Raw genomic sequence first — 14,895 nt, 5'->3', positions numbered from 1 at the left:
CTCCACATTGTTGATGATCAAACGATAATCTGATGTTGACTGATGAGTGGATGTGAACTTTGGAGAGGAGAAACCAGAGCCATAATATACAGAGCTATAACTGTGATGAAACCTCAGTATATACTGAGGAACTCCTCCAGGAGTCTGTTTATACCAGCGAGCCTGACTGTTAGTAACAGTCCCCAGGTTACAGTCCATGGTGGCTGTCTCTCCTTTCCTCACCGCCACAACAGGAGGCTTCTGTGTCACCACCGTCACACCACTCACACCTGGAAACAACAAGATGACACGGAGTCAAGAGAAACACACAGACTGATGAATCCAACATGAGGTCAAAGCTGCAGTAAGTCAGCCTCCTTACATGTTAGAGCAGTGATGAGAGTGCAGAGGATCCCCAGCATGTTGTCAGTGTGTGGTGTAAACGTCCCTCACTGTCCAGCTGAGAGGTGAGCAGGGTTGGAGTGAGAGGAGAAGAGAGACTGAAGCTAATAAAGACACTGAGGAGAGGAGACGTGGAGGAGGAGGAGGAGGAGGAGGAGGAGGAGTTTCAACCCACAGATAAACTAAATAGTGTTTGTGGTTTCACATTGTGTCATTGAATCATTTTACATTTATAATATAATATTTCATAATGAGCAGTTGGTGTTTGTAAGTCTGCTGATGTCCTTTGCGTGAGTATTATTGCCTCCAGTCAGACTGATTTCCTGATTAAATCTCCATTTTAATTCTTCTTCAAATAATCCAATAAATTCACATCATCACTGTATCGGTTCATCTTCATCTTTTATTGTTGTATGTGAAGTAAACAGTGTTCTATAATATCTCTGTTTCTTCACACGTCTACATTTTTTATACCACCAAACAAACATGTTTCCTAATAATCCAAACTGATTTAAAATAAATTAAGAATATCTTCATCAAGATGACCTGATGTAAAGTTAATGCAGTTTTCATTGGTTGTGCTTTAGCTGTATGTAGTCAGATTACTGTCACAATCGCTGCAGCTAGAAGTGTAACAACCATCACTACCTGAGTACAGGAGGATTCAACATTTATCACATTTTGTGTATTTCAACTAGTGTCTGTAAACTTTCTATTACTTAAAGATATGTTAAAGTTATTCAAAGCTTGAATTACATGAAAATGTCAGATAGTATGGATGATGGTGGAGTACTGGTGCATTTCTTATTTCTTTATTTTTTCATTATTAAAGCATGTATTTAAGGTACAAATAAATATACTGTCATTGATTAATGTGGGAATTAATCCAATATGAGCATTTAAATGTTTGAAAACAAATTAGAGTGTTGTTTGATGGCTCTATTATCAGATGTGTCAGAGTCTCAAAAAGCAGAAGTATTAGTGGGGAGGTTTTTGTCACAGTGTAAATCACTGTGATACGTACTCATTAACAGAGGTGTCCCATGTTTTACAGTAATAGACTGCTGAGTCTCCCTCCTCCACATTGTTGATGGTCAAACGATATTCTGATGTTGACTGATGAGTGGATGTGAACTTTGGAGAGGAGAAACCAGAGCCATATCTCACAGAGCTCCAACCGTGATAAAAGCTCAGTACATACTGAGGAACTCCTCCAGGAGTCTGTTTATACCAGCTAGCTCTTTCGTTAGTAACACACCCCAGGTTACAGTCCATGGTGGCTGTCTCTCCTTTCGTCACCGTCACAACAGGAGGCTTCTGTGTCACCACCGTCACACCACTCACACCTGGAAACAACAAGATGACACGGAGTCAAGAGAAACACACAGACTAATGAATCCAACATGAGGTCAAAGCTGCAGTAAGTCAGCCTCCTTACATGTTAGAGCAGTGATGAGAGTGCAGAGGATCCCCAGCATGTTGTCAGTGTGTGCTGAGAACGGCCTTGTAACCTGGAAAGTGAACTCACTGCTGACAGATTAGAGGGTTTGGAGGATGAGGAGAGGAGGTGCTGGAGGAGCAATTTAATACAACACTGAAACTGAGAGGGACTGACAGGAGGAGGAGCTTTGCTTCAATCTGCATGGTTTCTCACATGTGTTGCTCAGTTATATTCTGTGGAGGGAAATGTCTTTAATTTATCCATTAAAGTCAGTGTAGATGACAACTTTAATGTACAAAATACCATGGTGTCATGATGTCAAAGAAGCCTGCAATTTATATGTATTTCTTAGTATTTTCAGTTCCTAATGAATGAGATTTACGTATTAAAGTTTTAATATATTTTGCATCATTTTGCAGGTTTTTCGTACGTCAACAACAGACATCTGCTGCAGGATATAAACTTTGGCTCTGCACACACACATAAGAAGTAAACAGACATTGATTGAGCAGATGTTAATAATGAAACTATCAGTGTGTTTCCAGTCAGAGACAGTTCCCTCTGATGTTACAGAGAGCTGACACTTGACCTCTTCATTTACATAAAGCTATAAATAAGGAGAGGAGGCCTGCAGGTGCATCCTGGGAAGGAAGAGAGGGAGGAGTAGAGAGGTGATGCTTCACTGACGGAGGATGAAAACTCAGTTTCAGTTGCTAGTTTTATCAGATTTTTCTAACGTCTCAACTATTGCAAGCAACTAAAATTCATATTAATCTCTGTGCTGTACATTTATTGCAAATTAACTTCTAATAATGTAGCTTTCTGAATTTAAATATACACATTCAACTAAGATTTAAAAAGAAATATGTCTGTTATCTTTGTGTCCTGGACTAACTGTAATTATTATGATGAACATTAGGAGAAGAATAAAATCTAGTGAAGTTAATGTAACATTATAAATGATGTTTTCATGAGTACAAATAAATACAAACACTTTTTTGTTCACAGTTTTTTTTGTATTTTATTGAATAATTCTTGAAAAAAGCATCATTTTGCAAAGCTGATACAACACCTCCACCTAACGGTCACAACATGTATTACAAGCATGCAGACAAGTCTTTTACACCATGTGAAGCTTATGATGAGCAAAACAGCACAAACAGTAAAGAAGCAGATGTTAAATGGTCATTGTGCTCCTCTACTATTGTTAGGTGGGACAGTCTGACTTCTTGATGTTTTTCTCTGAAGTCTGGGAGCCCAAAGACACTTTACATGTGTAAACCTGATCCGTTTTCCAGTCTAACGTCTGGACGGCCAGATAGCTGCTGATTTGGAAAGTCTGGTCTGGTTGCTGAACAGCGGTGCTGGTAGAGATCCCACTGCTCACTGGACTCCCACCAGACAACCAGCTCACATCTGCAAAAGGCACAGACTGACTGGACAGACAGACCAGAGAGGCTTTGTTGGACTGGAGCTCAGCACTGGACGGAGGGAAGACTGTCAGGACAGGAGGAGAGAAGCTGGAGCCTGAAAATACATGGAGCACTTTCATCAGATAACTAGGAATCACATCATTAATACAAAGCAGGACAGTAACACATTAGTTCATTAGTTTTGTTGATAATTTAACAAACACGCTGAAGAATTAAAGTATTTTAAATCAGCAAAAACATTTAGAAATCATCACCTAAATATGAGCAGTGTTCCTCTTTAAATCACAAACAATCTATCAATCACTAACATAGAAATATTTTGATTAATGTAGTAGAATATTTATGTTAGAAACTGTCATAAAGTCACTTTCTGTGTTATAAAAAAGTGGTATTTAATCTCCTTTATGATTATTTAAAGCATTGTGACAAATTAAAGTATATCTGTAGTAGTAGTTTAGTGGTGTCTATAACACAAAAAATCTAATTTCAAACAGCCACAATAATATTCAGGTAAAATCTGAATTATCCCTAAACTTTAGAAGATTAGTAAACCAACATTACAAGTACAGTTTGGTATTGATATCACAATGTAAAATACTCTTGACTATTTAACATGGAATTTTATAATGTTAAAATAAATAAAAAAAATCTTGTAAATGTTGTCCAACTGGTAAAAAACTTTTGAGTATTTGTCAAAAATGTTTTAAATATTGTGATCAGTAGCATGTTTTTTTTTTTGCCTTCAAACACACAGCCTGGTATCAAAGCAGATGTTAAAAAGTCAATCTATTATTCACCAAACAACATGTTGAATATTTTAAACAATTAGCAACAGATACATTGATTATTTTCTCTTAATATGTATCAGAAACATAAAATCCATCCTGTTTTATGATCAGTTAAAAAGTACTTACTTGTCACAGTCAGCTTGGTGCCTGGTCCGAATACCACAGTGATTCAGTTTGTATACATGGCCGTACAAAAACCTCCTGACTCTCACTAATGAGGGGAGTGAAACTGAAACATCCTGTTGAGACCAACTTTCACTGTCAACGTCTCATTCACTTCATCAGTCTGCTTTCATTACAAAACACTGCTGGACTTGTTTCAAACACTTTTGGCTCTTTAGAGGAATATGTTCAATATCCATCCTTGTTTTGATCAGATTTACTGATTTGATTTATTTTATTTTGCTCAAAATTCATAGAAGCTGAGGTGAGTTTCTCACTGAGGTTTTTGTCACAGTGTGAATCATTGTGATACGTGCTCATCATCAGAGCTATCCCATGTCTGACAGTAATAGACAGCAGAGTCTCCTGCCCCTGTCTGCTTTATGATGAACTGATAATCTATGTTTGATGTGGATTTAGCGTTGAATCGGTCTGAAGAGAATCCTGATCCAAAGCTGGGTGAACTGTCTGAATGGCGAAATCTGAGAACATACTGAGGAGCTTCACCAGGAACCTGTTTATACCATCGGACATAATTGTTGTAATGTTTCTGGATGTTGCAGTTGAGAACAGCCTGTTGTCCTGTAGAAACTGTGTGGACAGCAGGCGTCTGAGTCAGCACTATCACTGCATCAACATCTGTCAACACACAGAGAAAAAGACATGAGTGAAAGGTTTCTGTGTGGAAATCTGGGCTGTAAAAGGAAAGAGAAGAAGATCTTATATGTTAGAGCAGTGATGAGAGTGCAGAGGATCCCCAGCATGTTGTCAGTGTGTGGTGTAAACGTCCCTCACTGTCCAGCTGAGAGGTGAGCAGAGTTGGAGTGAGAGGAGAAGAGAGACTGAAGCTTATAAAGACACTGAGGAGAGGAGACGTGGAGGAGGAGGAGGAGGAAGAGGAGGAGAATGAGGATCAGGAGGAGGAGGAGGAGTGTCAACACTTGACTCTGTTTTCACTCATAATTCAACATCATGCATGCAGTTTCACATTAAATAATTTCTTATTAATCAGCATATATTTGGCAATTTCTATTCCTCATAAAAATGTATCTGAAAAATGTATTTGATAGCCGTTGATAATTTTGCTTGAGATGAATCTACAATTGTTATATCATATTCAAATCTGGAATTAATTTCTACTTTTCCATATTATTATTAATCACGTAAACCACAGGATTAACACATGGTCGTTATTTAATAAGTTTGTGTTATAAAGTTTTAACTAAGTTGTATATTTTATAGGTAAACAGAACTATTGAGTGTAAAAGTTTACTTCTTACATCAGTGTTTTTATTCTTCTAAATATTCCTCATTAATCCAAATTGCTCTGACTAAAACTATTAAAAACAATTCAAAAATATCTTTATCCCCGCAGCAACCACTAGCTTTTTTTTAATGCTAGTTTCGGTGTCTGCATTATTATGATTTTATTGTTATTATTATTATTTTAAATATAATATATGTGTGTGTGTGTTATATATATTGATTTTTTATTATTATTTATTATTATTTTCTTTTACCTATTTATTTGTTTTTTCCTTTCTTTGTGATTAATGTAATTCCATGTTTAAGTTGTCAAATCTTCCATGTGTACCACACTATCTCAATCACAAAGAGGATTGAAGGGGTTAGGAAATATGGGGTAGCATAACATTATTGCAAAATTTGTAAAATACCAGTCCCGTTATAGTTGTACTGTTGTACAATACCTTTTGTGCCAATATAAATTTGAACATAAAAATATCTTTATCTACATGACCTTTAGGAGGGTTAATGTAGCATTTTATTATCTTGTGTTTTAGCTGCACATTAATGAACTTTTTTGACATCTAAATGCTTTTATTGGATTCCTACATATATTTTAAAGCTATATCTTAAATTGCGCTTTGCAAACATGTTTAATTAATAGAAAATAAGTGTAAGCAAAGCACCAGTAAATATACTCAACAGTCATCCCTGATATCTGAGTCTGACGTATAAAACAGACTTTAAATGCTGCTGTGTGTTGCCATTTAACATGTTGTAGTCATAGAAAGTTTACAGAAGCTGTTCTGAATACCCAAAATGTGATAGATACTTTTGAGATACACAGATGAAGATGAAGTAAATCTGACAGTAATCTAAGTGCATTAATCATTTTTCATGAAGCAGACAGAGAGTGTTGTTTGATGGCTCTATTATCAGATGTGTCAGAGTCTCAAAAAGCAGAAGTAATAGTGAGGAGGTTTTTGTCACAGTGTAAATCACTGTGATACTTCCTCCTTAGCAGAGCTGTCCCATGTTTCACAGTAATAGACTGCTGAGTCTCCCTCCTCCACATTGTTGATGATCAAACGATAATCTGATGTTGACTGATGATTAGAAGTGAATTTGGGAGAGGAGAAACCGGAACCATATGTTGGAGAACTGCTGCTGTGATAAAACCTCAGTACATACTGAGGAACTCCTCCAGGAGTCTGTTTATACCAGCGAGCGGAGCTGTCAGTAACAGTCCCCAGGTTACAGTCCATGGTGGCTGTCTCTCCTTTCCTCACCGTCACAACAGGAGGCTTCTGTGTCACCACCGTCACACCACTCACACCTGGAAACAACAAGATGACACGGAGTCAAGAGAAACACACAGACTGATGAATCCAACATGAGGTCAAAGCTGCAGTAAGTCAGCCTCCTTACATGTTAGAGCAGTGATGAGAGTGCAGAGGATCCCCAGCATGTTGTCAGTGTGTGGTGTAAACGTCCCTCACTGTCCAGCTGAGAGGTGAGCAGGGTTGGAGTGAGAGGAGAAGAGAGACTGAAGCTAATAAAGACACTGAGGAGAGGAGACGTGGAGGAGGAGGAGGAGGAGGAGGAGGAGGAGGAGTTTCAACCCACAGATAAACTAAATAGTGTTTGTGGTTTCACATTGTGTCATTGAATCATTTTACATTTATAATATAATATTTCATAATGAGCAGTTGGTGTTTGTAAGTCTGCTGATGTCCTTTGCGTGAGTATTATTGCCTCCAGTCAGACTGATTTCCTGATTAAATCTCCATTTTAATTCTTCTTCAAATAATCCAATAAATTCACATCATCACTGTATCAGTTCATCTTCATCTTTTATTGTTGTATGTGAAGTAAACTGTGTTCTATAATATCTCTGTTTCTTCACACGTCTACATTTTTTATACCACCAAACAAACATGTTTCCTAATAATCCAAACTGATTTAACATAAATTAAGAATATCTTCATCTAGATGACCTGATGTAAAGTTAATGCAGAGTTTTCATTGGTTGTGCTTTAGCTGCATGTAGTCAGATTACTGTCAAGATCGCTGCAGCTAGAAATGTAACAACCATCACTACCTGAGTACAGGAGGATTCAACATTTATCACATTTTGTGTATTTCAACTAGTGTCTGTAAACTTTCTGTCACTTAAAGATATGTTAAAGTTATTCAAAGCTTGAATTACATGAAAATGTCAGATATTATGGATGATGGTGGAGTACTGGTGCATTACTTATTTCTTTATTTTTTCATCATTAAAGCATGTATGTAAGGTACAAATAAATATACTGAAATTGATTAATGTGGGATTTAATCCAATATGAGCATTTAAATGTTTGAAAACAAAATAGAGTGTTGTTTGATGGCTCTATTATCAGATGTGTCAGAGTCTCAAAAAGCAGAAGTAATAGTGAGGAGGTTTTTGTCACAGTGTAAATCACTGTGATACGAATTCAGTAGCAGAGCTGTCCCATGTTTTACAGTGATAGACTGCTGAGTCTCCCTCCTCCACATTGTTGATGATCAAACGATAATCTGATGTTGACTGATGATTAGAAGTGAATTTGGGAGAAGAGAAACCAGAGCCATATGTTGGAGAACTATTGCCGTGATAAAAGCTCAGTACATACTGAGGAACTCCTCCAGGAGTCTGTTTATACCAGCAAGCTCTATAGTTAGTAACCGTCCCCATGTTACAGTCCATGGTGGCTGTCTCTCCTTTCGTCACCGCCACAACAGGAGGCTTCTGTGTCACCACCGTCACACCACTCACACCTGGAAACAACAAGTTGACACGGAGTCAAGAGAAACACACAAACTGATGAATCCAACATGAGGTCAAAGCTGCAGTAAGTCAGCCTCCTTACATGTTAGAGCAGTGATGAGAGTGCAGAGGGTCCCCAGCATGTTGTCAGTGTGTGCTGAGAACGGCCTTGTAACCTGGAAAGTGACCTCACTGTTGACAGATTAGAGGGTTTGGAGGATGAGGAGAGGAGGTGCTGGAGGAGCAATTTAATACAACACTGAAACTGAGAGGGACTGACAGGAGGAGGAGCTTTGCTTAAATCTGCATAGTTTCTCACATGTGTTGCTCAGTTATCTTCTGTGGAGGGAAATGTCTTTAATTTATCAATTAAAGTCAGTGTAGATGACAACTTTAATTTACAAAATACCATGGTGTCATTATGTCAAAGAGGCCTGCAATTTATATGTATTTCTTAGTATTTTCAGTTCCTAATGAATGAGATTTATGTATGAAAGTTTTAATATATTTTGCATCATTTTGCAGGTTTTTCGTACGTCAACAACAGACATCTGCTGCAGGATATAAACTTTGGCTCTGCACACACACATAAGAAGTAAACAGACATTGATTGAGCAGATGTTAATAATGAAACTATCGAAGTGTTTCCAGTCAGAGACAGTTCCCTCTGATGTTACAGAGAGCTGACACTTGACCTCTTCATTTACATGCAGCTATAAATAAGGAGAGGAGGCCTGCAGGTGCATCCTGGGAAGGAAGAGAGGGAGGAGTAGAGAGGTGATGCTTCACTGATGGAGGATGAAAACTCAGTTTCAGAAGCTCATTTTATTGGATTTTTCTAATGTCTCAACTACTGCAAGCAACTAAAACCAGTTAAAGTCATATTAATCTCTGTGGTGCTTTTATTGCAAATTAACTTCTAATAACAACGTAGCCTTCTGAATTTAAATATACATATTCAACTAAGAAATAAAAAGAAACATGTCTGTTATCTTTGTGTCCTGGACTGACTGTAATTATCAGTGAGATGAACATCAGGAGAAGAATAAAATCTAGTGAAGTTAATGTAACATTATAAATGATGTTTTCATGAGTACAAATGAATACAAACACTTTTTCCTTCAAAGTTTTTTTTTTTGTATTTTTATTGAATAATTCTTGAAAAAAGCATCATTTTGCAAAGCTGATACAACACCTCCACCTAACGGTCACAACATGTATTACAAGCATGCAGACAAGTCTTTTACACCATGTGAAGCTTGTGATGAGCAAACAGCACAAACAGTAAAGAAGCAGATGTTAAATGGTCATTGTGCTCCTCTACTATTGTTCAGTGGGACAGTCTGACTTCTTGATGTTTTTCTCTGAAGTCTGGGAGCCCACAGACACTTTACATGTGTAAACCTGATCCGTGTTCCAGTCTGACGTCTGGACGGCCAGATAGCTGCTGATTTGGAAAGTGTGGTCTGGTTGCTGAACAGCGGTGCTGGTAGAGATCCCACTGCTCACTGGACTCCCACCAGACAACCAGCTCACATCTGCAAAAGGCCCAGACTGACTGGACAGACAGACCAGAGAGGCTTTGTTGGACTGGAGCTCAGCACTGGACGGAGGGAAGACTGTCAGGACAGGAGGAGAGAAGCTGGAGCCTGAAAATACATGGAGCACTTTCATCAGATAACTAGGAATCACATCATTAATACAAAGCAGGACAGTAACACATTGGTTTTTAGTTGTGATGACAATTTAACAAACACGCTGATGAATTAAAGTATTTTAAATCAGCAAAAACATTTAGAAATCATCACCTAACATTTAGAAATCATCACCTAAATATTAAATCATAAACAATCTATCATCACTACCTTAGAAATATTTTGATTAATTCAGTAAAGGTTTTATGTTAGAAACTGTCATAAAGTCACTTTCTGTGTTATAAAAATGTGGTATTTAAACTCTTAAATATTTTTTAAAGCACTGTGACAATTAAGTAGTAGTAGTTTTGTGGTATATAACACCATAAAAAAAAATATTTCAAACAACCACAATGATATTCAGGTAAAGTCAACAATCTATCAACCACTAAATTAGAAATATTTTGATTAATTCAGTACAATTGTTATGTTGGAAACTGTCATAAAGTGACTTTCTGTGTTGTGAGAAAGTGCTATTTCATTTCAAATATAATTATTTAAATCACTGTGAGAAATTAATGTATATCAGTAGTAGTAGTTTTGTGGTATATAACAGCAAAGAAAACAATATTTCATTTAAAATTATCCCTAAACTTTAGAGGATGAATAAACCAACATTACAAGTACAGTTTGGTATTGATATGACAAAGTAAAATACTCTTGACTATTTAACATAGAGTTTTATAATGTTAAATTAAATAAGAAAAATCTTGCAAATGTTGTCCAACTTTTAAAAATTCCTCCGCCTTTTTAATTTGTAAAAAACATTTAAAACATAGTGATGAGATCTTTCCTTTGCCTTCAAACACACAGCCTGGTATCAAAGCAGATGTTAAAAAGTCAATCTATTATTCACCAAACAACATGTTGAATATTTTAAACAATTAGCAACAGATACATTGATTATTTTCTCTTAATATGTATCAGAAACATAAAATCCATCCTGTTTTATGATCAGTGAAAAAGTACTTACTTGTCACAGTCAGCTTGGTGCCTGGTCCGAATACCACAGTGATTCAGTTTGTATACATGGCCGTACAAAAACCTCCTGACTCTCACTAATGAGGGGAGTGGAACTGAAACATCCTGTTGAGACCAACTTTCACTGTCAACGTCTCATTCACTTCATCAGTCTGCTTTCATTACAAAACACTGCTGGACTTGTTTCAAACACTTTTGACTCTCTAGATGACTTTGTTCATTATCCGTCCTTGTTTTGATCAGATTTACTGATTTGATTCATTTTATTTTGCTCAAAATTCATAAAAGCTGCAGTGAGTTTCTCACTGAGGTTTTTGTCACAGTGTGAATCACTGTGATACAGCTGCAGCACCAGAGTCATCCCATGTCTGACAGTAATAGACAGCAGAGTCTCCTGCCTCTGTCTGCTTTATGATGAACTGATAATCTATGTTTGATGAGGATTTAGAGTTGAATCGGTCTGAAGAGAATCCTGATCCAAAGGTGGGTGAACTGAGACTATGGTAAAAATAGAGAACAAACTGAGGTGCTCCACCAGGAACCTGTTTATGCCAACTGACATAAGCATTATCTGTCTGAACGTTGCAGTTGAGAACAGCCTGTTGTCCTGTAGAAACTGTGTGGACTGCAGGCGTCTGAGTCACCACTTTCACTGCATCAACATCTGTCAACACACAGAGAAACAGACGTGAGTGAAACGTTTCTGTGTGGAAATCTGGGCTGTAAAAGGAAAGAGAAGAAGATCTTACATGTTAGAGCAGTGATGAGAGTGCAGAGGATCCCCAGCATGTTGTCAGTGTGTGGTGTAAACGTCCCTCACTGTCCAGCTGAGAGGTGAGCAGGGTTGGAGTGAGAGGAGAAGAGAGACTGAAGCTTTTAAAGACACTAAGGAGAGGAGACGTGGAGGAGGAGGAGGAGGAGGAGGAGGAGAATGAGGATCAGGAGGAGGAGGAGTGTCAACACTTGACTCTGTTTTCACTCATAATTCAACATCATGTATGTGGGTTTCACATTAAATAATTTCTTCTTAATCAGCATATATTTGGTAATTTGTATTTCTTATAAAAATGTATCTGAAAAATGTATTTGATTGCCGTTGATGATTTTTGGCCTGAGATGAATCTGCAATTGTTATATCAGATTTAAATCTGGAATTAATTTCTATTTTTTCATATTATTATTAATCGCATAAACCACAGGATTAACACATGGTCGTTGTTTTATAAGTTTGTGTTATAAAGTTTTAACTAAGTTGTATATTTTGTAGGTAAACAGCATTATAGAGTTTAAAAGTTTACTTCTCACCTCAGTGTTTTTATTCTTCTAAATATTCCTCATTAATCCAAATTGCTCTGACTAAAACTATCAAAAACTATTCAAAAATGTCTTTACCCCCGCAGCAACCACTAGCTTTTTTTTAATGCTTGTTTCGGTGTCTGCATTATTATGATTTTATTGTTATTATTATTATTTTAAATATATATATGTGTGTGTGTGGGTGTGTATATATATATATTGTTTTTTTATTATTATTTTCTTTTCTCTATTTATTTGTTTTTTCCTTTCTTTGGGATTGCTTAATGTAATTCCATGTTTAAGTTGTCAAATTTTCCATGTGTACCAAACTATCTCAATCACAAAGAGGATTGGAGGGGTTAGGAAATATGGGTTTAGCATAACATTGTTGAAAATGAGTAAAATACCAGCCCCGTTATAGTTGTACTGTTGTACTATACCTTTTGTGCCAATACAAATTTGAACATAAAAATGTTTTTATCTACATGACCTTTAGGAGGGTTAATGTAGCATTTTATTATCTTGTGTTTTAGCTGCACATTAATGAACTTTTTTGACATCTAAATGCTTTTATTGGATTCCTACATACATTTTAAAGCTATATCTTAAATTGCGCTTTGCAAACATGTTTAATTAATGAAAAATAAATTTAAGCAAAGCACCAGTAAATATACTCAACAGTCATTCCTGATATCTGAGTCTGACGTATAAAACAGACTTTAAATGCTGCTGTGTGTTGCCATATAACATGTTTTAGACATCGAAGGTTTACAGAAGCTGTTCTGAATACCCCAAATGTGATGAATACTTTTGAGATACACAGATGAAGATGAAGTAAATGTGACAGTAATCTAAGTGCATTAATCATATTTCATGAAGCAGACACAGAGTGTTGTTTGATGGCTCTATTATCAGATGTGTCAGAGTCTCAAAAAGCAGAAGTAATAGTGAGGAGGTTTTTGTCACAGTGTAAATCACTGTGATACGTGCTCATTAACAGAGCTGTCCCATGTCTGACAGTAATAGACTGCTGAGTCTCCCTCCTCCACATTGTTGATGATCAAACAATAATCTGATGTTGACTGATGATTAGAAGTGAATTTGGGAGAGGAGAAACCAGAGCCATATCTCACAGAGCTCCAACCGTGATAAAACCTCAGTACATGCTGAGGAACTCCTCCAGGAGTCTGTTTATACCAGCGAGCAGCTGTGTTAGTAACAGTCCCCAGGTTACAGTCCATGGTGGCTGTCTCTCCTTTCCTAACCGTCAAAACAGGAGGCTTCTGTGTCACCACCGTCACACCACTCACACCTGGAAACAACAAGATGACACAAAGTCAAGAGAAACACACAGACTGATGAATCCAACATGAGGTCAAAGCTGCAGTAAGTCAGCCTCCTTACATGTTAGAGCAGTGATGAGAGTGCAGAGGATCCCCAGCATGTTGTCAGTGTGTGGTGTAAAACTCCCTCACTGTCCAGCTGAGAGGTGAGCAGGGTTGGAGTGAGAGGAGAAGAGAGACTGAAGCTTATAAAGACACTGAGGAGGAGGAGGAGGAGGAGGAGGAGGAGTTTCAACCCACAGATAAACTAAATAGTGTTTGTGGTTTCACATTGTGTCATTGAATCATTTCACATTAATAATATCATATTTCATAATGAGCAGTTGGTGTTTGTAAGTCTGCTGATGTCCTTTGCGTGAGTATTATTGCCTCCAGTCAGACTGATTTCCTGATTAAATCTCCATTTTAATTAATCTTCAAATAATCCAATAAATCACATCATCACTGTATCGGTTCATCTTCATCTTTTATTGTTGTACATGAAGTAAACAGTGTTCTATAATATCTCTGTTTCTTCACGCGTTTACATTTTTTATACCACCCAACAAACATGTTTCCTAATAATCCAAACTGATTTAACATAAATTAAGAATATCTTCATCTAGATGACCTGATGTAAAGTTAATGCAGAGTTTTCATTGGTTGTGCTTTAGCTGTATGTAGTCAGATTACTGTCACAATTAATGCAGCTAGAAGTGTAACAACCATCACTACCTGAGTACAGGAGGATTCAACATTTATCACATTATGTGTATTTCAACTAGTGTCTGTAAACTTTCTGTTACTTAAAGATATGTCAAAATTATTCAAAGCTTGAATTACATGAAAATGGCAGATATTATGGATGATGGTGGACAACTGGTGCATTACTTATTTCTTTATTTTGTCATTATTAAAGCATGTATGTAAGGTACAAATAAATATATTGTCATTGATTAATGTGGGAATTAATCCAATGAGCATTTAAATGTTTTAAAACAAATTAGAGTGTTGATTGATGGCTCTATTATCAGATGTTTCAGAGTCTCAAAAAGCAGAAGTAATAGTGAGGAGGTTTTTGTCACAGTGTAAATCACTGTGATACGTACTCAGTAGCAGAGGTGTCCCATGTTTTACAGTAATAGACTGCTGAGTCTCCCTCCTCCACATTGTTGATGGTCAAACGATATTCTGATGTTGACTGATGAGTGGATGTGAACTTTGGAGAGGAGAAACCAGAGCCATATCTCACAGAGCCCCAACCGTGATAAAAGTTCAGTACAAACTGAGGAACTCCTCCAGGAGTCTGTTTATACCAGCTTGCTCTTTCGTTAGTAACACACCCCAGGTTACATTCCATGGTG

General features: G+C 37.0%; 2 protein-coding genes across 2 annotated transcripts; both read right to left on the bottom strand.

Moving 5' to 3' along the window:
- Nucleotides 1–3,014: 3,014 nt before the first annotated feature.
- LOC141781450 (immunoglobulin lambda-1 light chain-like) lies at nucleotides 3,015–8,381 on the bottom strand. The gene is made up of 5 exons (XM_074657213.1): nucleotides 8,342–8,381; nucleotides 8,172–8,249; nucleotides 6,462–6,786; nucleotides 4,170–4,204; nucleotides 3,015–3,349 (listed from the first exon to the last, which is right to left on the bottom strand). Exons 1-5 carry the CDS (start codon nucleotides 8,379–8,381, stop codon nucleotides 3,030–3,032), a joined length of 798 nt encoding a protein of 265 aa, XP_074513314.1. The 3' UTR covers nucleotides 3,015–3,029.
- Nucleotides 8,382–9,351: 970 nt separating this feature from the next.
- On the bottom strand, nucleotides 9,352–13,653 carry LOC141781035 (immunoglobulin lambda-1 light chain-like). The gene is made up of 4 exons (XM_074656548.1): nucleotides 13,614–13,653; nucleotides 13,196–13,521; nucleotides 10,906–10,939; nucleotides 9,352–9,887 (listed from the first exon to the last, which is right to left on the bottom strand). Exons 1-4 carry the CDS (start codon nucleotides 13,651–13,653, stop codon nucleotides 9,562–9,564), a joined length of 726 nt encoding a protein of 241 aa, XP_074512649.1. The 3' UTR covers nucleotides 9,352–9,561.
- Nucleotides 13,654–14,895: the final 1,242 nt, after the last annotated feature.

Source organism: Sebastes fasciatus, chromosome 13 (genome assembly GCF_043250625.1).
Source record: "Sebastes fasciatus isolate fSebFas1 chromosome 13, fSebFas1.pri, whole genome shotgun sequence".
In the NCBI taxonomy this organism is placed as follows: Eukaryota; Metazoa; Chordata; class Actinopteri; order Perciformes; family Sebastidae; genus Sebastes; species Sebastes fasciatus.
The sequence above is the reverse complement of the archived record's forward strand: the minus strand, read 5'-3'. Positions and strand labels throughout refer to the sequence as shown.

Coding starts and splice junctions, on each gene's coding strand:
- LOC141781450 (XM_074657213.1), bottom strand. CDS start 8,381: ATGCTGGGGACCCTCTGCACTCTCATCACTGCTCTAACAT. Junction 8,250..8,341: donor TCTCATCACTGCTCTAACAT/GTAAGGAGGCTG, acceptor TGTTGTTTCCAG/GTGTGAGTGGTGTGACGGTG. Junction 4,205..6,461: donor GACAGCTCTGCTAAGGAGGA/AGTATCACAGTG, acceptor CTGAATCACTGT/GGTATTCGGACCAGGCACCA.
- LOC141781035 (XM_074656548.1), bottom strand. CDS start 13,653: ATGCTGGGGATCCTCTGCACTCTCATCACTGCTCTAACAT. Junction 13,522..13,613: donor TCTCATCACTGCTCTAACAT/GTAAGGAGGCTG, acceptor TGTTGTTTCCAG/GTGTGAGTGGTGTGACGGTG. Junction 9,888..10,905: donor CACCAAGCTGACTGTGACAA/GTAAGTACTTTT, acceptor ATGTATTTTCAG/GCTCCAGCTTCTCTCCTCCT.